Source organism: Plectropomus leopardus, chromosome 2, assembly GCF_026936395.1.
Source record: "Plectropomus leopardus strain MGB_pleo_1.0 chromosome 2, ASM2693639v1, whole genome shotgun sequence".
NCBI classification, from domain to species: domain Eukaryota; kingdom Metazoa; phylum Chordata; class Actinopteri; order Perciformes; family Serranidae; genus Plectropomus; species Plectropomus leopardus.
In genome coordinates, this window is record NC_142177.1 from 15649793 (window position 1) to 15674369 (window position 24577).

The following is a 24577-nucleotide window of genomic DNA, read 5'->3' on the forward strand; positions in this document are numbered from 1 at the left end:
TTTTAATCAACTTGTGCCACGACTCTGGATTTAGATGTTTTTATTGCAGTCTCAGGTGCAACTTTGGGTACTGTTGCAGCTTTTAAATGATGGATTTGTTGTGATTTATGAAGCAACAACAGCAACTTCACTAAGCAGTGGAATACGTTACAAAAGTGTATTAAAGACAAAAACATTTTACAGAAAATGAGTAAAAGTCTTTACATTCTTCATCACAAACTGCTCAAGAAAATTAAAATAATTTAGAACTTTGTTGGTGTCACTTTTGGTAATGAATGGTGAACCCCTTGTTCCTCCATTGCTTACACACATTTTCTACATATAAATAGAAATGCCATTTTCACAGGGGACAGTTAACATGTCACAGTGGGAACAGCACGTGTCATTGAAAAAATAAAATAAAATAAAAAAATCTGGCTCAGTTTGTGGTTGGTATTTTAAACAGCAGCTCACTGTTACAACTTAATGAAACACATTTCAACGGAACAGATTCATTATTAATGTCAACAGAAACACCTGTTATAAAGAGACATCTTTTTCTACAACAAGCCAAAAATGTCTGCTGTGAAAATGCGTCTATCCTTAAAAACATCCCACTCCTCAGTGCTGTTTGCCAAACACTTAACACAATGGGCCTCATGCAAGAAACAACATACAGATACATTTTCTCTCATCTTTGCTCATATCCATGATTTTTTCTTATTTTGTTAGTAGCCATTACATTTTTGTGATTCACTAACGTTTTCTTGTTTTTGCTCTTCTAAGAAAATTTCACGAGCACTCGTCCCAAGAAGAGAAAAACCTCACAGACCACGAATTGTTGCCCAGTGTAACAAAACACAAGTATTACATTTGAGGAACAATTAAAAAAAATGCATGAATATCATTTAATCAAATTTAAATAATGTTTTAGAGTAATAACAATGACCAGATTATTCCATCTGGGGACCAAAGAAATACTAGTAAACTTGGTGCATTGATCCCGATGACTGTAATTTCAGTTACTGCGCATCCCTCTGCTGACCAGTGCTGGAATGTAACTAGGTACATTTACTCAACTACTTTGCTGAAGTTCAGATCCACAACTATTATTATATAAGTACTTTACAAATTACATTTTTTGTGCACAAACCATATGAAAGTATACAAGTGCAGCTAAAACAATAAGTCAATTAAAAATAATTGGCAACTATTTTTTTTCATCCTGAAAGTCATTTTTTCATGCAAAAGACAATTCATGGCTCCAGCTTCTCATATATAATGTATGAGGACATTGCTACATTTTCTTTTAATTATTTTAATCATTTTGAATTATTAAGTTTATTTAAACCTTTTTGCATGCATGCTTTTACTTTTAATACTTAAATACATTTCCCTGAAATCACATTTACTTTGTTTAAGTTTTTTTATGAGTGAGCCTATGTCAATTTCACTACTAAAGAACTTCTTCTTACAACCTTTTTTGGTGCCATCTCTCCAGTCCTGGGCATATGCCAGAGTCTCTGCACACGTCACAAAACCTGCTCGTATATAGTGTTTAGGGGGCGTTACCTCTGCTAACAGTTGACTTATGATCACCACTGAGCACCTAGTCGTCGTGGTTTCTTACGCAAAACTCAACAGTGACAAATCATAAAGTGAGATAGTTAAACTGCCAGCTCAGCGACACCACAGTGATCCTATCTGTTGACCTGCCGAAGGCAAAAGCATTAAAACTGACTGACAACAGTTGTGTTATATTAACAGAAGGATCTACGGACGGGGAACAAAATAAAGGAAAAACCTGAATAAAAGACTGGAAACAGATTAACTGCAGATGGTTCCATGCACTAGTGCTGAATAATTTGGTGAAATATGAAAATAACGTCACCAGATCTAAACCCAGATGAACACCTATGGAAGGTTTTGGACTGATGTTAGGACACTGACACACCTTGCCCATGGCTGGCTGTTGGTTAATGTCAGGTCATCGCTGAGTGTCTTGCCCTACAGTTTCTGTGGTGTGTCCTGTGCTGCTGGCATTAGTCAGCCCTTGTTGGCTGATTTTTGGCCAACTCAGCATGCTGAGAGGGTAGAGAATGGTGGAGGCAGACGAGCACGAGCAACATGGCAGTTTGGAAGGGAGGACACTTTCACCATAATGATGTGTAATTATGTAATTATGAAACATGTCTTATCACAATCTATGAAAATCTCACAATTTTTCTGTTGTCCACGAAGTAGAGACAGGATTAGCTTAAGGCGAGTGCAACAGTGAGCCAAAATCCATATGGTGGTGGCCAGCAATACACAGAGTAACAAAACAAACCATACATTCAAATTAAAAGAAACAAAATATGCCCAAGTAAGTGTTTTACAGGTAAATTTTCACATGTATTTTACAAATGGCATTTCTAACTTTTACTTATTGTAATAATATATCCTTTCTTTGGCCCTTTATTATATTCAGTGAACACTGACTTTGAGGTAGATGAGGAACAGCAGGAGCTCATCTATGTGGGTGAGGCAGGTGGAGGTGAGGGGGAAAGGGATTTCAATGGACACTGCACCACCATTACAGTCACTGGACAGTGTACCTTATAGACCTTAAAATTTCTACTATATATTAAATATTCACAGTACATGTAGAGCATTTTCTTTCTGAATCTTTAATGGCCACATTTTGAATGTGCAGTAAGATATGTAAAGAACTGAGTATACCGTGAATGGATGTTAGTTTCAAGAGACAAATGTTGACTTTGAATGAGTTTTAATAGAACACTTCACTCTAAAATCAAAAATACACATCTCACCTGTTGTGCTATTTATCACTTTAGGCTGTTTTAGTGTGAGTTGCTCAGTGTTGGAGATATCAGCCATGGAGGCGGCTGCCGTCTCTCCAATGTAATGGAATGATGGCACTCGGCTTGTGCTGCTTAAAGCACCAGAAACACTCAACAGCAATGTCTCTTTCCAGAAAACATGATGGGGTTACTCAAGATAATCCACAGCCAGGTAAAGGTAAAACATATGTTTTTAATTTGGGGGTGACCTGTCCCTTTAAAAGGAAGCATCTGGCTCTTTACATGCTAAATGGTCTGCTATGCACCAGCAGCTTTCTTTCTATCAGAAATCTGTCTGGCAACCGAATCATAGAGCATTCATCTTTTTCTCAATGAGAGGCTCATGCTCATGACAGTGCAAGATGGAAACATTAACGGCGTCCTCCTCAGCTGAGCTGTAACATTAGTTAACTCAGTGGTGCTAGATGAAGTAGCAGTAAATGTATGCTTTCCTCTGGACTGTGATACGGGTGGTGGCTGTAGTTCTGTAGAAAGAAAACAGCTCCTACATAAAACTGCTTATAACAAGGTCTGTGGATTTTTATGTTGGAGTGTCTAAGGTTTAAGGAGGATATGTTCTCTGTATACCAAGGTAGGAAGTTTGTCGACGCAGTAGTAAACGTGAACACTGTTTAAGAAAGATGTGTAAGTAATGGAGGAAAACTAAAAGAAGAAAACTCATCATTGTAGTCGACAAGATGGTGTTAGGTCCAAATTCTTAGTATAAAGCATTAATGTCAATAAATATGTGACATTAAATTACATCTGTAATGACACAAGGTCACCAGAAAGGTTCACAATTTGAGGCCATATACAAAGTTGTTCATCCAATAAAAAAGACATTTTGTGAAAATAAAAATTACAGATCTTTAAAAAAAAAAACCAAAACATCTTCACCCGTCACATTCATCCAAGCAAAGAAATGAACATGACCACACCCATGAACTGTGTGAAGAGGATGAGTGGAGTGAAGAAGGACCACACGGGCCACAGGGCCATGTTTAAGCTGCAAGAAAAGTACAGCAACACTTAGAAATATGCACAATTGAAATAAGTGTCATTATATATCAATCGTAAAACATCTGTATATGGGTGTGTCCAACACTGTCACAGCCACTGCAGAGGAAGAATGTGTGAGGCCGTATGATGCAAGTGAATTTTTGGAAAGGTGAAGCTTGATTTATGTTGCTAAAAAACAAAACAGTCAGAGGCAAATTTACAAAATAGTTGTGAAGCTTTTGCAGTCACTAAACCTGCACGAATAAGACAGAAAGATACCGTGTCATTCTCAAAGCACCCACAGAAGGTGAAGTGCACCCCTAACTGCGCTGCCAAGCAAATAGCGTCTTAGTGCTCCTGTGCTATTTGCACATATTTGAAACTACAATATGCATATATTTGATTTAAAATTGATCTTTTTCTATGCGAAAACATTCCAGTTCACAAAGCTCAGCCCTAATGGCCAGGAGCAGTTACACCGAAACGTCCTCAGAAAGTTGGTGGAAACTGAAGTGGATTTATAAGAGGTGTCATGTAAGACTTTCCACACTGCCTGAAGGTTTGATGAACGGCTCTGCAGCTCGTCAGCGAGGACCTGCAGCTCACAGTCTGAAAGTTTAGTTTTCTATTTTTCTCTCTGTCTTTGATCAACCTACTGTGTTCTTGGCTCAAGGGCAACATTTGAACTTTGCCATATGGACAGACACAAAATGGGAAAATTGCAACTAGCTGCAAAATTTTATGTTTGTGCTGTAATATAATTAGGGCAAGATCTTTTATAAATCGGAGCAGATTGCAGCGATACATTATTTGAGAATTTGCCCCTCAGAGGCATGATAACATACAAAATAAGTTTACTCCACTCATAACAAGTGTAAAGCAGCATCCAAATGAACTAGTTTTGCATTTAACAGCTTCCCACTTTCTTCTAATCAGTGGCTCCAATCACCCACATACGCAACACAAATGCATATGAAAACAGATCCATGATTAATCACGTGACAAAGAAAGCTAAGTGCCCAATTTAAGTAACTGTTGAGACTTGCTGAGATGTCAGAGATCAGATAACAAGCATAACCCAGGTTTAAAACATTAATGTACAAACTGACATGGCAATTACAATTCACATTTGATCACTTAATCCATTGAAAGAGTGGATAAATGTCCTACTCAAACCCTCTACGACCAGAGAAATATGCCACGGTAAAGGTCCCACTTTACACCACAATGCAGAGGTCACTCTTACCTCATCAGTCTGTCCTGATCTTCACTGATATACAGAGACATGGTGGATGGATTTGTACAAGTGTAAATGATATTTGAGTTTCTATTAGTAGAGCACTTTGTTGGTTGTAAATCAGACCAACAAATATTCCAAATTTGGACACCGTCATGCCTTGTAAGGTAACTTGTAAAGCATCTTTTTTATGCCTTAGATTACCGAAATATGAGCGTTTTGGCAGTTTTTTGCAACCTTTTTTTACCAAGAAAATAAATACTGGTTATGGAGTATTTTCTGAAGTGGGTTTAAAACGTCACAGGCCATGCATATCCACACAGGTGTGCTCAATATTGTGGCTGATAATCAGAGAGGAAAGTGAGACAGACGTCAATCAAGCACAGCCCGTATACGCCCACACAGCCCCCAGAAGAGGTCTAATCAGGCAAACTAAGTGAAACTATCATTAGTGCACAGTAGCTATAAACTGTAAAGATATTTATGATATTCACACCTAATGACAAACAAATTATGTTACTTGCCAGCATGAATGTGCAGAGGATATTTGTGTTATAGAGCATTTTTCCATAATCCACAAATACACTAACATTTGTTCCCACATACTTTTGTGCCAAGCATTTTTTCATAGTTTGAACTAGGCCCTTTAGGATAATACAAAGGGATACTTCATGATTTTGAACCAGCTTTGTGTCATAGCATTGTGGGTGGTATGTGTAGATGTGGTAAACTTTCCATGTAACCAGTTCCCAGATTTCCCTCTGGCAAAACTAAGCAGGATGATGCAAAGTGTTTTATTTGGCAGAGATTTGCTGGCTTAACAAATATTTAAAATGAGATTTCCTTACATTTGGTTTGTAAAAAGAGTAGTACCAAAGATATACTCAGAGAAGGACATTTAACGGTGAAAAAAAACATTAATATGTGTCCCTGTTTATAAACTACGTCAGACAATGGGTCCTATTTGGACGATTTACAGCACATGGTCTAAAGCGCATGGCACAAATGCGTTTAGGGCGTGCCTAAGTCCATTTTGCTAGTTAAACGGCGGATAATCTGGGCACCACGTGCGGCGCACGACGCAGACGGGTAATATTTAGTCATGAGTGTGTTCTAACCAATCTGCGTCAGCTCCCATTTCCTTTAAAAGCAAGGTGCGCCGGGAATTGTGCCAAAGTAATTTGAAACTGTTAATTCAAGCAAATTTAAGTAGGATACATACAGTGTGCGAGGTCTTCTTACAAACTTATTAAGTTTTTAAATCTAATGCTGTTCTACTTTCTTTGGTTTCTAAGGGGGTGCCCTTCAGTATATCTGTTTTTGTGAAACCGGAAAGATTACAGCACATTTAAGTAGTTTGCTGTTTGTAAATTAATGTGTTTATTCTTTTTAAAGTCTCACCTGCAAGATGCAGCTATAAAGGCTGCAGTGGTGATCGGAGGGATGGCAGGGTACTCTTGATCGTAGTGCCGGATGCCTTTGAACCACTCCAGGTACACAATGCAAAACATGGCCAGAGACAGGCAGATCCCAAGGAGTATCAGACCCACATTGAACCACCAACTGGAGAAAAATAGGGGGGAAAAGAGAAAAACTTACATGAGGACACATACAAAAAAAAAAGTCTCATTACTGGATGCTAAATACACGTCACTGTGTTATAATGATCTCATACTTCTGTAATGTTCTACCTGTTTACTGCACATAGCACAACTCGCCTTACAATGAGGGGAACACAGAACAAGTGAAAAAGATCTGTAAGGAAATTTCTGTGTCTTCCTCATAACTCAATTACCTTTTGATATCGTCGTTCTCCATGATGTTGCGGAAGAAATCAGCATAGTAGGTCACACCTATAGATGCCAGGATCCAGAAAACGGAGTGTCTATTAATGCGAGGGAGAGGTTTGGCATCTTTTTCCTCCTGACCTGAAAGATAACAGAAAAGAACACAAATTTCACTTCACGCATTATTTCCAGAGGACTTCAGGATGGATTGGTACAGATAATAACAAATTGACAGCAAATTACTCTCTAATTATCACCAGATAATTCACATGCCGAAAAAAAGTTTGGCTACGGTCTCCTGGTAACATTCAACACAAACATGATGCATGTCCCAAAGAAAACGAAAAACTGAAAGGGATACAGTATAGCTTGAAATTTACTACCAAATATGAGGTTTGTCTTGCCTTAACAGAATGTGCTAAATCCCCACCTCTCATGGTTAAGGAGCTTTTGAGGTGAAACAGATAGCTTTCTCTGAGATAATCTTACTTCTCAGACAGCTATTAATCTCTATAATTTACTGGTTGATTAACTGTATCAGAGCCTGCTGTTGGCTGCTGAAGTGCCTCAGCTTGCTGGTGCAGAGTTCACAATGAACTCCATGGCCGAGACAAGTTGTCCTACATCTTTAATCAAAGTTATGCCTGGTGGTCCAACTTGGATACAAGATAACACTATACCAACTGGACTTGCCAAAAGGACCACTGACGGTGTGTAAACTGGGATAAAGTCAGCCATGATGACCACTTGTTTTGTTTTGTTTTTTTAAACTTATATTACAAGTTATTGGCTTCCACTTGCAAAGAGATGAACCTTACTATGAGGACCGTGTAGAGTTTCCCTGTATTATGTTGCTGAGCTGACTTTTGCTCACAGTCAAAACAATCAAGAATTGCTGGATGTCTGCCAGTCAGGGCCTCGAAGTTGGACAATTGTCCACCAGACAACCCCCTCTTGGAAGAAAAATGTCGCAGTCACACATAGCATTTATCCTTCTGCTATATGTCTGCTGTGGCTTTGTGAAACGAAGTGAATAAAACTGTTAAAAGCTATCAAGCTAAGGACTACAAACTAGCCATTCAACAGAGTTAACCATAAAAGTTAGCTACTTTTAAAAGTATGCGTGCTCATGTTAGCTAGTAAGCTCTCCTTAATTGACACTTCCAGAGGGGATGTCAGTTCTCCAAATAGGAACTTTGAGTTATAAAATTACAACTGTGTTTATAACGTAAATGTTTCTTTCAAGTGTTGACTGTTAGCTCTGTCAGAAAACTAGATAAAATTGGCTAACAGCGTTAGCTTAAACAATGAGCACGAAGCTTACTTTTTCCATCGTCGTCTTCATTTGTCGATGATTGCATAAGAAACTCCGCATCTCTCTTGAATCTGTTCCGCAACGTTGCAAGTTCCTTGTCGTCCAGCATTGTGTTGATGCTATCTTAAACTTACACTAGCTCCCGAGGCTAACTAGTGAATAGAAGACACTTCCTGTTTGACAGAGTCGCCTTTTTATGACGCACCTGCAAGCGACAGCTGTAGTTCTTTTGTTGTGGAAATAACGGTGTTTAATACATCCATGTGTTTTACCCTATGAAATCTGAGCAAAGTGGTTTAATTACTTTCAAAAATATTGATAGAAGGCAATGAACAACTGGAGAAGAAATGATCTAATAATATGCAAGAATTTTTTTTTATTAAAAAAAGGGGAAAGCAAACAATCACAAAAGGGAGGGAATCAATTAATAAAAAGAGCTTAAAATCATAATAATTTTGTTAAAAATGTCAATAATAATAATATAATAATGATTTTCTGGCTATTTTCCCATGGTAATTTCAACAATTTTCAAAATCTAGCAATTTATTGCAATTTGCAGGACATGTCTTGTTAAGTTGCTCATTGCCCTCTTCCCCAAGAAAAAACTAACATATCCACTTTCTCAATATCAAAGGATTTGATATTTGTGAAAGTCATTGTAGCAAAAGAAAAGTGATGTTGACCCAGGTTTTAAACAGTTGACAAATGTCAATGCTTGAGCAAATCAATAAATACTATAAAAAACAAAATTTTGATTTAAATCATTACAAATTTAGAAAAAGAAGAAAAGTAGATAATCTGACTACATGGGGACGTCTTGAAGTTGCAGTTCTCAGGGTGCATTTGAAGACATTGCAATTATTTCTAAGTATATAAAGTAACCTTTTTTTTAAGTTACTGGTACAAATAAATAAACTCAACTGAACTGACACTGTCTGCAAGGTGTATAGAAAATATGTTTGAGTAGCAGGTTATTCAATAGCAAATGGGACCAAAAATACAGAAGTTATAAACTGTACACTTAAATGATTACATTTATAGTATAAGCTCTGTACTACTGCTACATCAAACTTTTACCAAAGAAGAAATATTGTTCATTTGGTTTATTGTCTGTAGCCTTCTAAAAACATGATTAATGCAATCACTTGAAATAGATAGTGTGTTTTGTTTACATCCTGCACTAAGACCATCCCGGTACACAAAGCATCAAATAAACTGGATTACAGGGCTGGAAATAAAATATACCCCCAAAAGGGTAACTGAGGATCTTTGCCCAGAAATGTCTGACAGGGCACATCCCTCCCGTCCCTCATAAACTCTGCAGAATGCATAGTAGCTGGCTGTATTTCAACATTTATCTTGAATGTATACTTTTACATAGCGCAGGCAGGAGTCTGACACTGCAGATACCTTTGTCCTAGTTCGCTCTCAATTTCAAGCTGGCACAGTGAGAGCACGTGGAGAAAAGAAAAGTGAATAATACTTGCTGCTGCCACTTATTCTGGTCACAATCTAAGTTTGAAAGCCACTTCATAGGTACATCTTACACTAATTCTGTTAAATACAACAGTTCAGCGATACATCTTGAATCACGACAGTTTAATGTTCAAAAGAGTAATTTATATTTTGGTGCCTGTAATTTGTAGTACTGTTGGACAGCATAGCAGTAAACTCCCAAAACTTAACCTGTCCTGTTTATATTAATACAGTAGGACGTGCCCAGTGTGTAGTCACTTTAGGGAAGATGTGACTTTTGCTCACAAACAGGTAAAGTTAACAGGTCTACTTTGCATTCATTAGCATTCGCTTCTGAGCAGATGCACCAGGTAAGAGTGTTTACTCATGCTCTGGGATGTCAGAAGTCTTGGTTCTTATATTGGACAGTAAAACCCAGTGGTGGGACCTGATCATTGTTTTGGAAGTCACAAGTCTCTATTTGTTGCACTCAAGTGTCAAATAAAGACTGACATGTCCCATGTCGAGTCCCAAGTTGTAAACTTTGAGTTTTAAAGTTTTAAACACATCATAATGTGCTCTTCACTAAATGCAATTTTTACAACAGAGTAAAACATATTTTATTAACAAAACTCAAGAAGGTTTTTCAAATTTTGTATTCATTTGATAAAGTAAAAGCAAGCTTTTCTAAAACTAGTGTGACTGAACTGAATCATAAAAGCTGACATTTCATGGCGTATATCACCATAAACCAGTACCACAGCAGAATAAATACTGTATGTTTGTCCTGTCATGTTGAACTTCATCTCATATTAGAAAAATATCTATAACTTTCTCTCTAAATTTGTAATACCTTTTCTGTGACACTAGTCTTGCTTTAAAGCAATATTGTATGTTATTGCACGTTTTGTTTCATGTCTTAGTGAAATACAAAAATTAACATAAGTTGATTCAGAAAATTAAGGTAAATAAACTGATTAGTGGCACACTTTTTAAGGTCATATGTATCTTTTTGTCTTTGGGCTTGGTGTAAGGTATCAAGTCGAAAGGCTCAAGTTCAAGTGAAGTCAGAAGTCATTGGTGTTAAAGTCCGAGTCAACTTGCAAATCTTTTTTGATTTTGTCAACAGTCATCAAAGTTGACTTGATTGAGTCCACACCTCTGGTAAAACCTACATCTATTGAAATGAGCAAAAATGTGTTTTATTACTTACAAGTTAAACTTCTCATGTGAAAGTCTGTTCTTTCAGAAAAAAAATGCTTCAGTGCCCAGGGTAAAACAAAAAAAGAAAATGACATTGTTCAGATTTCTCTGACTGTTTTAAGACCACACTTCAGGGATTAAACTGCCCCATATAGACCAAATAGCCACACAATTACTAGAATCAAAATGTTGACCTCATATTTGTTTTGCAACAGTAAAGACAGATTTAGTTTTATTTTTCCAGAGTGTGGTGTGGGGTCTGAATTAAAACAAAAGAATTAGCCAATATCGAGTCACACTGTGAACTAGAAAACACTATTTTAATACGAGCAAACTTGAGTAACAGCTTGACTAACCCAAAGTATGCAATATACAATTACAGGTAAGCAGTGTGATGAATGAGCATCAGTGTTAAACCTGCTGGGATTAGCAGAGCTTCATAAAGCTGGGCAGATTTCCTCCTGTAGCTCCTCCTGTGAGTGTGTGTGTACAGGGTAAAGGGGCTGCTCATTCTAGCGGTGGAAAAATCAGACAGCATTAAAACTTCACCTGAGGCTGACACCAAGCGTCTTGCTTCTATGGAGCTTCTGTGTCCCTGGCCAAGTGAACCCCGTTCGGGGTGCCGAGGAATGTGCATTAGCTTCGTCCCGTGTGAGAGTCAAATTCACCTCAGGTGCACCTCTCCCGTTTCCCTTCCCCCACTCCAACATCCAATCCCACAGATAAGGTGCCATTTCCCAGCCTTACCGCAGGCTTGGAATGTGGAACAGAGCAGCCGTCTCTCACAATTGTCATTTCATACATTAAACAACACTGACACGCTCTAAGGTAATCTGTAAAAAGTCTTCCTCATGCTGACGAGGTCATTGAGGCACTACAGAATGGGAACAGGACACGTAATTCAGTAATAAAAGTATTTAATCTTTGAGATTAGGTCATCTGTACAAAAACAACCAAGAGAGGATGGCAGACAACAAATGGTTTTTAAATTTTAAAAGTCTATGAACAACATACATTTCATGCCAGACGGGTGAGATAAACAGATCTACTTTACAAGTCTAACTCTGTCCTTCAAGACTCTAAATTTAGGATTGTTGTTGATCTTCTTGTTGAAAAGGGCTAACACCTCCTCCTGCGTTTTAAAACTTCCATCACCATGGAAACAGTAGTACGCTGCCAAAACCTGCAAAGAGATATAAGTTCTTAACATCAAAAATATAGGGTAACTTTGGTATTTTTCAACCTGGATACCATTTTCCCATGTTTTGTGTCTAAAAGACAAATGGGAACAACAATTTTTAAATTTGGCCCAGTATTAAAGAAACCGCTGCAGCGAAACAGGCTTTGGTGTAGCAACTCGGGGTTTTGTGCACTGTCATTTATGTCCACTGTGAGTGCTTGGTTTTGCCACTGACAGGCTCAGATTGTACGTGTCTGACAACATTATGGAGAGGAACCCTACAGAAATAGATGTTTTTGTTAAATAGTAAATTCCTTTTTGTTAAATCAGAAACAGTCTGGAAATGGCCACCGCCAAACTCACCAGAGTTCATATAATAAACGGTCATTTTAGGGTGTATAGACTCAGTATACTTTCACATCCAACGAGTGAGCTGGTAGTTGATGGAGATGTGATAAGATGAACCACAATGGCTTTTCTGAGTTTTAATCAATTTCTGTCGACTTGAAATAAAGTGTGTTTTACGATGATGAAATTATGGTTTATTCAGATGGAGTCTGGTAAATTTTGGCGATAGCGATTTCAGGGCTGTTTCTGGTAGAACAAAAAAGATCTCATATTTTAACAATAAGGTCCATCTCTGGATTCCTTTTCCATAATGTTGTCGGACACTTATAATAATAATCTGAGCCTGTCAATGGCAAAAACAAGAACTTCAACTGGATTACCGACAGTGCACAAATGCCCCAAGTGGTTACACTGCAGCCTGTTTAGCGGCTGCCGACTGCTCAATACTGGACCAATTTCAAAAATTGCTGTTTTCATTATGTATAAAAACATGATAAAATAGGGCTGAAAATGGTAAAGTTACCCTTTAAACCAAAGAACAACATGGTGGGTTGAGTTGATTGTGTACAAATATTAAATCACAGTCTCATGTCCACAGAGAAATTAAAACGCCACATCTCTCACCTTCTTCCTGAGTTTCTTCACTGACAGTTCCTGGTCATCTGACTCTCTCAGTACTGCCTTGATATTTCCCTTCCAGTTGAATTTGCCTGTCGGTTAATCAGAAGCACACATTAGCTGCCAGTAGGAGGGGAATATTCACTGGGGGGTCGTTTCCTTACTGTCAATAAAAGAAGCAACACTGGCCCCTGGTGGCTTTACTTTTTAACACCACTATTATTTTCTAAAGCAGTGATTCCCAACTGGTGGGTTGCGGTCCTAAAGTGGGTCACCGGTCCATTCTGAATGGACCACAAGTGACTCGCAAACATGTCAAGTTTGTAAAAAAAAAAAAAACAACCATAATTTAGTTTGAAGTACAGTGAATTTACAGCACAGAGCTTTTATTTTAAAGTGCACTTTGTTACTGTAAAGTGAGGGTTTTTTGTTTTTTTAAATACAGGAACTATTTTATTGCCCTGTTCTTGATATCATTTGACCCATTAAAATGTTGTGCCTTTTGTACACACGTTTTGTATGCTTTATATTCAGTTTTTTTCATTTTATATTTTTAAATTGTTTCTATATTTTTATTGTATGTTTTATACTATTTAAAATGAATATTTTTTATTCTTCCTTTATGTTAATTGTTTTGCACCAAAACATCAAGTCAGATTCCTTGTATATGTAAATGTATTAGCAATAAAACCGGATTCTGATTTGAGTTTTTGACACTGGTCTTGAAAAAATAATATGCACCATTTTGGTTGCTGTGCTATTTTTTTTATTTTAAGTTTTAAGTAATTGCACTTAATTCTTGCAGTATGTTTTATTTCATTGTGTTCAAAGCCCACATGTTGTTTATATTTTGTTAAATAAAATCAAAATGTTGGGTTTATTTCTCTTAGGTGTGGACAAAGGAGAAAGCCCTGTGGATAAACCAGTTGGGAACCAATATTTTAAAAGATGTCAATCAAAGTCATGTCTGGAACGATTATATTACCTTTGGGAACTTCTTGATCCTCAGTCTCCTCTGATGTGTTAGCAGCCTCTGCTGTTTGGTCAGCTGAGGAAAAAAAAAAAGATTTTTAAAAAGTTTAAGCTAAATACCAACATAATTAAAGTAATCAAATTATTGGAAAAAAAAGATGGTTGTTGAAAAACAAATATTAGCCTGAGATATAGATATATTGACACAAGGACATCTCACTACAATAAAATGTACATTCAGAATGTACGGGATCACAAAATGTTCTAACATTTTCTAGATAATTAATTGAAGTTAATTTTGTTTTCGTAAATAAAGAAACTTTGCAAAGTTGGTGATTCAAACATTTGGTCATTCCAAGTGGTCATATCAGTGTTCATTGAAAGTTGCAGTACTAAAAATAACAATATATGGAAATAAAAACTGATCAAACAATACTGTAAGGACAGCAGCGTCTCTTTAAAAAATGCCTTACTGGTCTTTGTTTTTTTGTTCGATGTCTCAGTTTCAGCACCGTTCTGCTCTTCATCTCCATCTTCCTCACAGCGTTTTCTCTTTCGGTCCTTTTTCTTCTTTTTGCCTTCTTCTGGCTCCTCAGCAGCAATCTTTTCAGGCCCTTTTGCAGCCTTCCCATTCTTCTGCTGACGGGCCTCTTTTCGCTCTCGTTTGTTCAGTTTCTTCTTTTCGACATCTGGCTGTCCGTTGGGCTTTTCATTTCCATTAGTATCCACTTTGACTTCAGCCACTGTCTGTTTAGCTTCTTTAGTTTGCTGGGGAGCCTCAGGAGGCTGTTGGGTGGATAATGATAGTCAGTTGGGAGATTGAAGACATGGGAAACTTATTTACTATTTCCTTGATAGAGTTTATATACTTCAGTACCACTAGAGGCATCTATTGAATGTCATCACTTTAGATTTGGACAAACTAAATCTAGTTTTTCACCTTGCTGTTTGCTGACAGATAGTGACTCATATGCACAGGGAAACAGTCAAATGATAAAAGTAACCATTAAGCAGAGTAACTTACATTGTCAGCTGCAGCGAGGACTTCCCACACTTCATCATGAAGACTGGTGTTGGCAATTTTAAGACTGTTTCTCATCCAATTCTGAGGAAAAGATCAAACATTGATATTGATTAGTTCCTATATGCAAGACAATTGTTCATCTCACTGTGTGATATAAAAAAAACAAACCATTTAATTTTAAGTAGATATTTAAGTTATACCTGAAACTTGGCCTTCTTTCTGGGGACGTTATCATACGAGCTGACTTGTCGAAGCACATCTTTTAGTTTCGCACTGACGCCAGGTTTGTTCATGGCTTCATGGACTCTCTTCAGGAGAGGAATCATCAGGTAAGACACAGACAACTTCTATCTTTAGACACATACAGGACTTCAACAGGGGTGTAACAATGCATCAGTCTTGATCACTATGTCGATAAATGATCAACAATCTAATTGTCATATTTAAGATTGACATTTATTTTGAACTTCCCATGGCATGTGTTTGTCACTTTTTATCAAAGCACACCTCTTTCCAAAATATAATAATATATAATATATATATAATATCCAGATATTGGCTTTAAAATGTAGGGTGCCCCGTTAAAGTCCACTAGAGACCACGCAATCAACTGAGATTGCTTCTTTTGTTTGTTTTTTTTCTGTTGGTCAGTGCACTATGCATTGTACTTTTGAATTGTCGAATATTCATAATGAACTGTATAAACTGATTGGACTGACATAATTCTGAGTCGCGTTGAACCCCATTAAAATGAAATACTAGAATCTGCCAACATGCTGATTTCTGCCAATATCACAGAACTTGAAAAAAAGATCAACCCTATGTGGAAGTATTTTCTTATTTTGCACGATGGATGAATATGACATACACTGAGAAGCATGAACGCCACCACAGGTAGAGTTTCTAAGTGTATAAGTGAAGTTAATTCCAATATAGACTACTTGATGATCATTAAAATTGGGGGGGGAGGGGGTATATCTGTATCAGTATTGTTTATCGGCCAAATGAGTTGATGTATATCGGCCTATTATGTGTTGGCAAAAAAATTGTGCATCCTTAGTAAGCAGCCAAGAAAAAGACAATGAAGATATTTCCTGATATTGTCTCACATCTATCGCAGTCCCCTGAACTGAATCCAATCAAAATCATACAGCATCTATTTTTGTTATCAGCAAATATTAAGATGCTGTCCAAACAATAAATATAATATGGGTCTTGATGAAACGTGTAATTTTCATCCCCTAATATTACCTGGATCCACTGCTGCTGTTTCACATCTCCTTTGTTTGCCTTCGCCTCGTAGCCTTTACCTCCATACTTCTGATCTTCACTGATGCATTTGTTGTGGTTCTTGTAATCATCACCCCTGTTCAACACACATGCGCACTGGTTATATATCTAGCAAACCTTGGCTAAAGTAAAGAGAAAATTGGAGGAAACGCTGTAAATACCAGAAGTCTTTTCCACAATCGATGCAGGACAAGACCTGGCAGCCCCGACACATGTTCACGTGTTTATCAACCTGAGCCTTTTTCAGGGATTCACCGCAGCCGTTGCAGGTGAAAAACACCATTTTAACGACGCTTCTGCTTTCACTTAGTCGTAATTATAACTTTGATTCAATCGATACTAATAACACAAATAGCGTTACTACTACTAACGTTACTACTGTTCCCTACGTGACAGTTATACGTAAAATCGATACAATGAACGCTAATGTTAGCCAAAGAAGGCTAGCTAACGTTATCCAAAGCTAGCAACCGTTCAAATAAACGCGTTAGTCAAATAACAGAGGGTTTGTTAAAGCGCATAAATGTTCCCTGAAGAGCATCTGGATGTTACAAACCGCCTGCTCCGTCCCGGTACTGTAAACTTTTCAAAACACACATGACCACACTAACACACGGCAGTTACATTGATAGTCTTCCGCGTAAGTACGCACCCCGAGAGAAGTTCCGACCATGGTGGAAAGGGATTTTTTTTTATACGATTTACTATTTCATTTTTTAAAAAATTTTTATGAACGATTTTGAAAACAGCACATTCAGTGGTCAATAAAAAAAATTACAAATGAAAATAATGAGACAAGTAGGTACAAATCAGACAGACTAAAATAAAATAAAAGTATAAGCGCACATAGGGGTTTACCTAATTAGTCATGTAATGTATTTATTTAATGTATTTATTAGTTAATTTGACAGAGACAATGCAGTGAACATAGTAGCAAGTTCAAAAACCATTTACTGATGTGTTGCATATAAGGCTTCTAGCCAATTTAATTTGCTACCCCTGTCCCTGGTTGGGCTTTTCTATCTGAGAATAAAACAAAAAAAAATCACAAAACATAACATCTTAAAAACATGCATCAAGTTAGGCACATAATAAATATAGTTACATTAACATGTTTCATGATCTCATCAAATCTAGCATAAATACATCACACTAAAATTAATTTTGTGTAGTTATGTGTGTGTGAGTGTATGTTCACTATTTCATGACAGAAAATTTATGTTTTAGTTAATATGTATATATTGCTATAAGCAGGAGTGTGGTCATTAAAATAATGTCTGTCTATGTGTTGGAGTGTCAGTTATGCTGTCTGTGTATAATAAATACATATATATATTTACAATAAAGTTGTACAATTTGTATAAAAAATATTTTTGGTTAGTTTTGTTACATATTTTCAAGTTTTATATTGTTTTGAGATATGCACCTACATCTGATTTGTTTAGAGTTATATAAGGCAATTTCTTAAAAAAAAAAAAAAAAAAAATTATGAATGCAAAATTTGGCTAAAATAATGAGCAAATTAATTATATACTATTCAGTTTTGGACAATTTTGAATTTATGATTGTCATTAATAAATCTGATTCTTTATATTGACTTGGTGTTCTATAAAGGAATTTCTCATTGAAGTATTGTCTATTTTTATGTATATTTACACACACACGTTAATATACATCTGTGCTTTATCTGCCTTGTGTTTCGGCGGTGCGAGATACAGGTTGTACCCGGAAGTGCGGTGACGTTATTTTAACTCTGGAAAAGTGACCCATCATCCAAATAAAAGGTGGCCTCCTCAGCTGTAAGTTTGGACTTATCTTTACTGAATCAGCAATATTTAGGCGTTTCTTTCTCGGATGAAAATAATACTTGAGAGATTTGGTGCCGCATCGGTGAACACCACTCACTGTTATCATCGGTTAGCATAGCTTTGGCGTTAGCTTGTTAGCCGTTTTCGTCCCAATTTTTGCATGGGTGGTCTCGTGGCACAGACACACCGGATTCTGCGCGGTTGTTGAATTGTATGTGTGAATTTAACAAGAGTTTTCTGTTCTGTTAGCATCACTTTTAATCTGGTTGCATTCCAAGGACTAGTTTACAAGAGGAATAATTAATATCCCATAAGTAACATATTTGTTGTGTTTGATATGTGTCCCCCTGGCCAGCTGTTTTGATGGAGAAGTAGGAGCAGACTGGCTCATCAGCTGAGGGACCATGGACACCTTGTCCAGCCACAGCTCCTACCTCCTGCAGCAGCTGCAGGAGCAGAGGATTCAGGGTCTGCTCTGTGACTGCATGCTGGTGGTCAAAGGTGTCTGCTTCAAAGCCCACAAAAATGTCCTGGCAGCTTTCAGCTCCTATTTCAGGTGCCTTTATGTCTTTAGATGTTTAAAGGGATGGTTCAGATTTTTGGGTTGTATGGGGTTCTTATCCATAGACAGTGTTATATAACTGAGCCTCTGACTCCCTATGCTCCTGATCGTGACCTGAGATCCTAGTCGGCCCAAGGTCAGGGCTGGTAATTAAAGGGGACTGGGCTTTGGCCGTCAGGGCCCCCTACACTCTGGAAGTCTCTGCAAGAGGAGACTAGACTTTATAGCACATTGACGGTTTTAAAATACTTCAAATGACTTGAAATGTTTAATGACTGATTTGTGCATTCGTGATATGTAACTTTTGTATTTAATTTTTATGCAATTTGTAACTTTGTTTAGATAAGTGCTACACAAATAAAGTTATAATAATAATTATTATTATTATTATCATTATTGTTATCTAAAGATACATAAAGACACATACTGTAGGTAATACACTGACTATGTTTAAGAACCCCCTACAACCCCACTTCAAAAAACCCGAATGATCCCTTTCTTTCATTGACACATCAGTGAATCAGTGATATATTTCCATCCTCATCACTCAGCTAAGTGATCATACGCTGCTGTTTTAGAGTAACATGTTAAAGGTGCTCTTTTCATCTTTCCAGGTCTTTATTCCAAAATTCCCCCAGTCAGAAGAATGAGGTGTTCAACTTGGTCATCCAGGATGTCGGCGGCATCGGCCAAATATTGGACTACATGTACACCTCGCATCTTGACATAAACCAAGATAATGTCCAAGCACTCCTGGACATCGCTCACAGTTTGCAGGTTCCAAATGTTCAGAGCATGTGTAACGCTTTCCTCAGGCCTTGTCCTCCACCGGTGGAAATCCCGTCATTTTCTCTTCCGGGCATGCTGGGCTCTGAGCACGACTGCCTCTTGGGGAGCAGTCTTTCTCAGGATGTTGACCTCCACTGTCCTCCTGAAACCCAGAGGCCTAGCTTCAGTGGTGAGATGGACCAAGCCAAAAGGATGCCTGTTTCTGTGCCTAATAGCAGCTCAAACTGTGACACAATTAGCAACACTCAGGCACCTGTAGAAAAACAGCTTGTGCACGGCTACAAGCTCCGTAACTTCTACAGTAAGCAGTACTTCAAACAAAGTGCACTGCAGACAAATAGTGCAGCTTTAAATCAAGGCCCAGGTCCTTTGGTTCTGGTGGGAGAGCAGCAATGTCATCTCGGGGTCAGCCAGGGAGGCAGCCACACTCCTGTTTGTTTAGGAAACACAGTTCAGCCCAATCCTCCCAGCACATCTGTGGCAGTTGAGAAGAATCCCGTCTCTTCTTTAACACCCTCAGATAATTTAAACACCCCCAACTCTAACTCGGCAGACTCCATGCTCAACAAGCCAGTTCGTCCCAAGAAGGCTGTGTACCTGAAGAAGTACAATTACCTCCGGTCTCAGAAGGCTCTGGAGGAGATGTTTGCCGAATCAGTCACTGAACCTGTCCTCAGCTGTCCCAAAGAGAGTCATCAAGAAGAGTCTGTTGTCCAGAGTGAAGCGTCAGAACCTCCTGCTGAGGTCCTAAACGCAGACAGCGAGCAGGTTACAGAGACAGCTACAGATGTTCAACTTCCCAGTCCTCCGCCTGTGAACCAAGAAGAGCAAAATCTGCCAACTGTGCCAGAGCCACCGCAGCAGATAGGAAACAAGCAGTATTGTTGTGAGGTGTGCGGGAAGATCTTCAAACACCCCAGCAACCTGGAGATGCACAAGCGCTCACACACTGGTATTATTGTTTATAACTGCCTCATAATCACACATTATATAGGATAAGTTTGTCTTATTTGTATTTACATTTTCGGAAGCTAACCTACATTTTTTTGTTACAGGTGAAAAGCCCTTTCAGTGCAATGTTTGTGGGAGAAACTTCTCACAGGTATCGTCCGGTGTATTATACTGATTTGCCAGTTTTTCTTAGATGTGAAAATCATATCAAGTGTCCAGTGTGTAGTATTCAGGGGAATTAATTGGCAGAAATGAAATAAAATATAAGTCGGGAGAAGTTTCAGCTGGTTGCAGTCTGCAATCCTCCCCATTAGATGAATCTTACACACTGTTCCTTTAAGATATCTAACTGATTTTGATTTATAGGCTGGAAATTTACAGACACATTTGCGGCGACATTCTGGAGAGAAACCATACATTTGCGAGTTATGTGGTAAAAGGTAAGAAAACCCCCCCATTTGTCCATTTTCCTTATTTATATTTATATTTTTGTCATTCTCCTGTCCCCTGTAAAGGTAATTTTTGGCACTTTGTTGCTGTTTATTGTATGATTGTATGGCTGCCTTTTCTAATCTCAGTCCCAAAGAGAGTCACCAATCATCCAATCATCAATACAGTAGATTCCAAAAGCTTTGCAACATGCCATGATTTAATCATTTTGTTTTTATAATACTCCCTCCTTTAGGCAATAATAAAGAATTTGTGGTAATGCTGAGTTACTGAATTAGAATAGACTATATCAAAGTTTAGGCTCCCCGATATTTTTCATATATTACACAACCGTAATAGTCTCTACAGTTGTCTATTGACTGAATATTTTTCCGTGTTTTCCAGCTTTACTGCATCAGGGGATGTCCACCGTCACAAAATGGTCCACACAGGAGAGAAGCCACATTTGTGTGATATTTGTGGTCGAGGTAAATGACGGCCTTCAAATGGAAGAAATTTTCTTAATTAATTCCTTAATACATCTAAGTGTAGTTCGTACTTAATGGTCTCAATCTCAAGTTGAACCTTTACAAATAATTAATTGTAGTGCGAGTGTCTTGGTTCACAGAGTCAACTGGAAAATTGTAGCACACTTTTATAAGACTGTTGTTTCCTTCACTGTACTTGTCTCGTTGCGTAGGATTTAACAACCTGAGTAACCTCAAGGAGCACAAGAGGACTCACGCCACAGACAAGACATTCACATGTGACCAGTGTGGGAAATCCTTTAACACACACAGGAAGCTTGTGAAGCACAAGGCCCGCCACACTGGGGAAAAACCCCACAGCTGTGCCACCTGTGGTAAGGAGCATGCTCTTAGGTGTTGGAAGTCATGTTGACATTGATTCCACTGTAGACATATTTGTATTAACACTATATATTATGGGGCTGAAACAATCAGGCAACACAAAATTACATCAGCTATTTTGACAATAAATAAGTGGCTGATTATGGAAAAAAAAACCCAAAAGAGCAGCATTTGATGATTCCAGCTTCTCAGTTTCAAGGATTTGCCACTCTTCTTTATCTCATGTAATGATAAGCTGCATATCTTCAGGTTTTGGACTTTTGCTTGTACAAAACGAGAATTTTGATGACATTACCATGGACTTTACTAAATTATAATTAGCATTTTCACATTTTTTACTATTTATGGAACAAATGATGGGTTGAGAAAATAATCCGCAAATCAGTTAATATAGTTGCAATAGTAGTTGGAGCCCTGCACTGTTCAGCGTGATAAATTACCAAAAAATATATTTTGATAAAAGAAATCTAACACAGTCCAAAATAATCCATATCCTATATCTTTAAATACACACAGTCTGTGCCGTGATTAACCTTTTTTGGTATGACACCATATGAGCAAGTTTTGACTGCTATGTATCCTTAGTTCTTTATGCTTGGGGTCTAGAGCATAATAAGTTAGAACTTTCAAAGAAACTGTATGTGACATCCAGAGCATATCTATGATTCAGAGTCTGGGACGGGATTTTCTGCACACAGTTCTCAACATTGAGTTGACTAAGCTGGCAGCTAGCAGTTAATGGTGCCAACTCCTTAAACAGCACTTACAACAGCAGACAGTGCTAACTGTGTTAACCAAGGGGAGGACTAGAGTCCTCTGTGACGTTGTCGTCCCTGAAATCAGTGGTACCTGCTATATGAACTCATTGCAGAGTGGGATAGAATCACAGAGTCACATACAGTAACATGCCATGCAGCTGGACCGTCAACCGCAACAACAGTGAAGAAGAAGGTATTGTTCTTAATTTGCCCAAATGAACAAAACTCAAGGCATGAGAAACTTGAGTCATAATGTGAACTCACCCTGTGACGCTTAACGGGAGTTTTTTCAAAAAGATTTTTTAAAAATCCATTATAGACAATAGTAAATGTCTGCACAGTGTTGTACACTCAATATGTGTTTTTAACCAATGTAGGGAAGAGCTTCATCGGTTCAGGGGACCTGCAGCGTCACATAAGGTCACACACTGGTGAGAAACCCTACACCTGTAACGCCTGTGGAAAGAGTTTCAACCGCTCTGCCATGTTGAGGATACACAGCAACATGCACTGCAAGGGGGCTCCAGCTGTCGCGCCGGTTACCGACAACTCTGACACAACACAAAGCTCAGACGCCTCATTCCCCAAACCTGTCAGCCACAGTAAACCTCCTGCCACAACCAGTGAGCAGAATTTCCCCAGCATGATGTCCCATGCAGGGTTAGAGAAACCCTCACCACCTACTCCCTCACCACCGCAACCATCACCCCATATTGAGACTCCACCTCCAAGCATGCACCTCAGCCCAGCTTCTACCCCCACCACCCTTCCAGAGCTGCGCTCACTGGTCCCCCATCACCTCCTCTCCTCCAATCACCAGGAGAGAAGTGCAGCCCTGACCGCCACAGACCACATGAAGCTTTCCAAACCCCACCTGTCTCAGGAGGCTGTGTACGGTCCGTACATGGAGGATGGGAATATGTCAGTGGAGATGGGCAGAGGTCCGGTGGGGAGGCCCTACCTTCCACCCACAGACAATCACTGCAGTTCCCTCTCTTCTTCTAGCAGGCCAAGCAGTGGGTCCTACAGGTCCAATGAAGGCCAGTTCATCTCCAGTGTAACTCTGTGGGGCCTGACAATTAAAACTCTGCAGAATGACGACATGGAGCAGTAAAATGTTCCATCTTATAAAGATATTAGATAAACACATCTGCTAATGCAGAAGGTGTGTATTTTTCACTGATGTTATTTTATTTTGATTGTTACCACTTGACGAAAATGCTGGGCTCCTGTGGTAAAGCAAAGATGAAATAGTAATAATGTAAAGTATTTATAAGTGGAAATGTTGTATTTATGTGTTTAGAGTTTTCACCATTACTCAGTATCAAAGTAAGTGCTTCCCAGTTTCTTAAATTAAAGGAATCATAAATCTGAGAAAATCATGACAATTGCTGCTCTTAAGACTTCCAAGGTTTACACCCCAGTGAGTGATATCACAGCAGATTTCTTCTATTAGATGTTATCAACGGTATCAATCTTAGAGGATATCAGAGCCCATAGAGAGCAGTGCAGTAACAGTATTTTGACCTCTGTGATTCAGTGTGGATTTACTCCTTAAGGTTCCAACTGTTTAAATGTCCCAGAATGAATCTCAGCTAATAAAAGTGTCACTTTCACTTTGTACATACTGCACTTTAAAACATACACATGCAGAGATATTTCAACTATCAGTGTCACATGGGGGTGTATTATATAAATATAACAACAAAAGAAGTACATAAGATGTTATGTTTTTGTCTCTGTTATTTAATATATATTTCTTATACGATATGTTCACACTGCAGCATAAGAGTTGTCTACAGGGTTCCTACAGCTTAGGGCAAGTTAGATATCCTGTTTTTCACCACTCGAAATAAAATTTAAACCAACATTATTGAAATAAATAAATCAATCGTCAGTTTTAAGATTTTACAATGCAATGTCAGAAAAAAAAATCATAAAATCCTACTTCCCGTGTCTTTGCACTTTTAAGACGTTTGAAAGAGTGAAGATATTTGACTACAACTTACGATATCTTAATACAAATAAAGGTTTTATCTTTACATTAATGAATTCAACGCCTTTTAAGACTTTTACAGAATCCGTGGGAACACTGGTTTACCTGCCCAAGATATTTTCAACTCAGTTTTCGATGTTCACTGTTTTGGCCTCTCAAAGTAAG

At 38.2% G+C, this 24577-nt stretch overlaps 3 protein-coding genes across 4 annotated transcripts; 1 reads left to right on the plus strand and 2 right to left on the minus strand.

The window, feature by feature from the left end:
• Nucleotides 1-23: 23 nt before the first annotated feature.
• tmem128 (transmembrane protein 128) lies at nt 24-8350 on the minus strand. Its single transcript, XM_042502026.2, has 4 exons — nt 8170-8350; nt 6854-6986; nt 6460-6621; nt 24-3828 (listed from the first exon to the last, which is right to left on the minus strand). The coding sequence occupies exons 1-4, from the start codon at nt 8267-8269 to the stop codon at nt 3729-3731; spliced, it is 495 nt and encodes a 164-aa protein (XP_042357960.2). The 5' UTR covers nt 8270-8350; the 3' UTR covers nt 24-3728.
• Nucleotides 8351-11718: 3368 nt separating this feature from the next.
• Nucleotides 11719-16903, minus strand: lyar (Ly1 antibody reactive homolog (mouse)). Its single transcript, XM_042502011.2, has 8 exons — nt 16412-16903; nt 16212-16326; nt 15161-15268; nt 14961-15041; nt 14410-14722; nt 13950-14012; nt 12971-13056; nt 11719-12001 (listed from the first exon to the last, which is right to left on the minus strand). The coding sequence occupies exons 1-8, from the start codon at nt 16531-16533 to the stop codon at nt 11864-11866; spliced, it is 1026 nt and encodes a 341-aa protein (XP_042357945.1). The 5' UTR covers nt 16534-16903; the 3' UTR covers nt 11719-11863.
• Nucleotides 16904-17930: 1027 nt separating this feature from the next.
• On the plus strand, nt 17931-24139 carry zbtb49 (zinc finger and BTB domain containing 49). Of its 2 annotated transcripts, none has more exons than XM_042501978.2 (8): nt 17931-18049; nt 18414-18614; nt 19235-20361; nt 20465-20511; nt 20727-20800; nt 21195-21277; nt 21490-21651; nt 22794-24139. In XM_042501978.2, exons 2-8 carry the CDS (start codon nt 18463-18465, stop codon nt 23528-23530), a joined length of 2382 nt encoding a protein of 793 aa, XP_042357912.1. In that variant the 5' UTR covers nt 17931-18049; nt 18414-18462; the 3' UTR covers nt 23531-24139. The 2 variants fall into 2 exon arrangements, with proteins under 2 accessions (XP_042357912.1, XP_087942522.1); XM_088086396.1 differs by lacking the exon at nt 17931-18049 and adding an exon at nt 18113-18269.
• Nucleotides 24140-24577: the final 438 nt, after the last annotated feature.

Coding starts and splice junctions, on each gene's coding strand:
- tmem128 (XM_042502026.2), bottom strand. CDS start 8,269: ATGCTGGACGACAAGGAACTTGCAACGTTGCGGAACAGATTCAAGAGA. Junction 6,622..6,853: donor GAGAACGACGATATCAAAAG/GTAATTGAGTTA, acceptor ATTTTTCTCCAG/TTGGTGGTTCAATGTGGGTC. Junction 3,829..6,459: donor TTTATAGCTGCATCTTGCAG/GTGAGACTTTAA, acceptor CTTTTCTTGCAG/CTTAAACATGGCCCTGTGGC.
- lyar (XM_042502011.2), bottom strand. CDS start 16,533: ATGGTGTTTTTCACCTGCAACGGCTGCGGTGAATCCCTGAAAAAGGCT. Junction 14,723..14,960: donor TCCTCGCTGCAGCTGACAAT/GTAAGTTACTCT, acceptor TCCACCCAACAG/CCTCCTGAGGCTCCCCAGCA. Junction 14,013..14,409: donor GAACAAAAAAACAAAGACCA/GTAAGGCATTTT, acceptor TTTTTTCCTCAG/CTGACCAAACAGCAGAGGCT.
- zbtb49 (XM_042501978.2), top strand. CDS start 18,463: ATGGACACCTTGTCCAGCCACAGCTCCTACCTCCTGCAGCAGCTGCAG. Junction 20,362..20,464: donor GCACAAGCGCTCACACACTG/GTATTATTGTTT, acceptor TTTTTGTTACAG/GTGAAAAGCCCTTTCAGTGC. Junction 21,278..21,489: donor GTGTGATATTTGTGGTCGAG/GTAAATGACGGC, acceptor CTCGTTGCGTAG/GATTTAACAACCTGAGTAAC.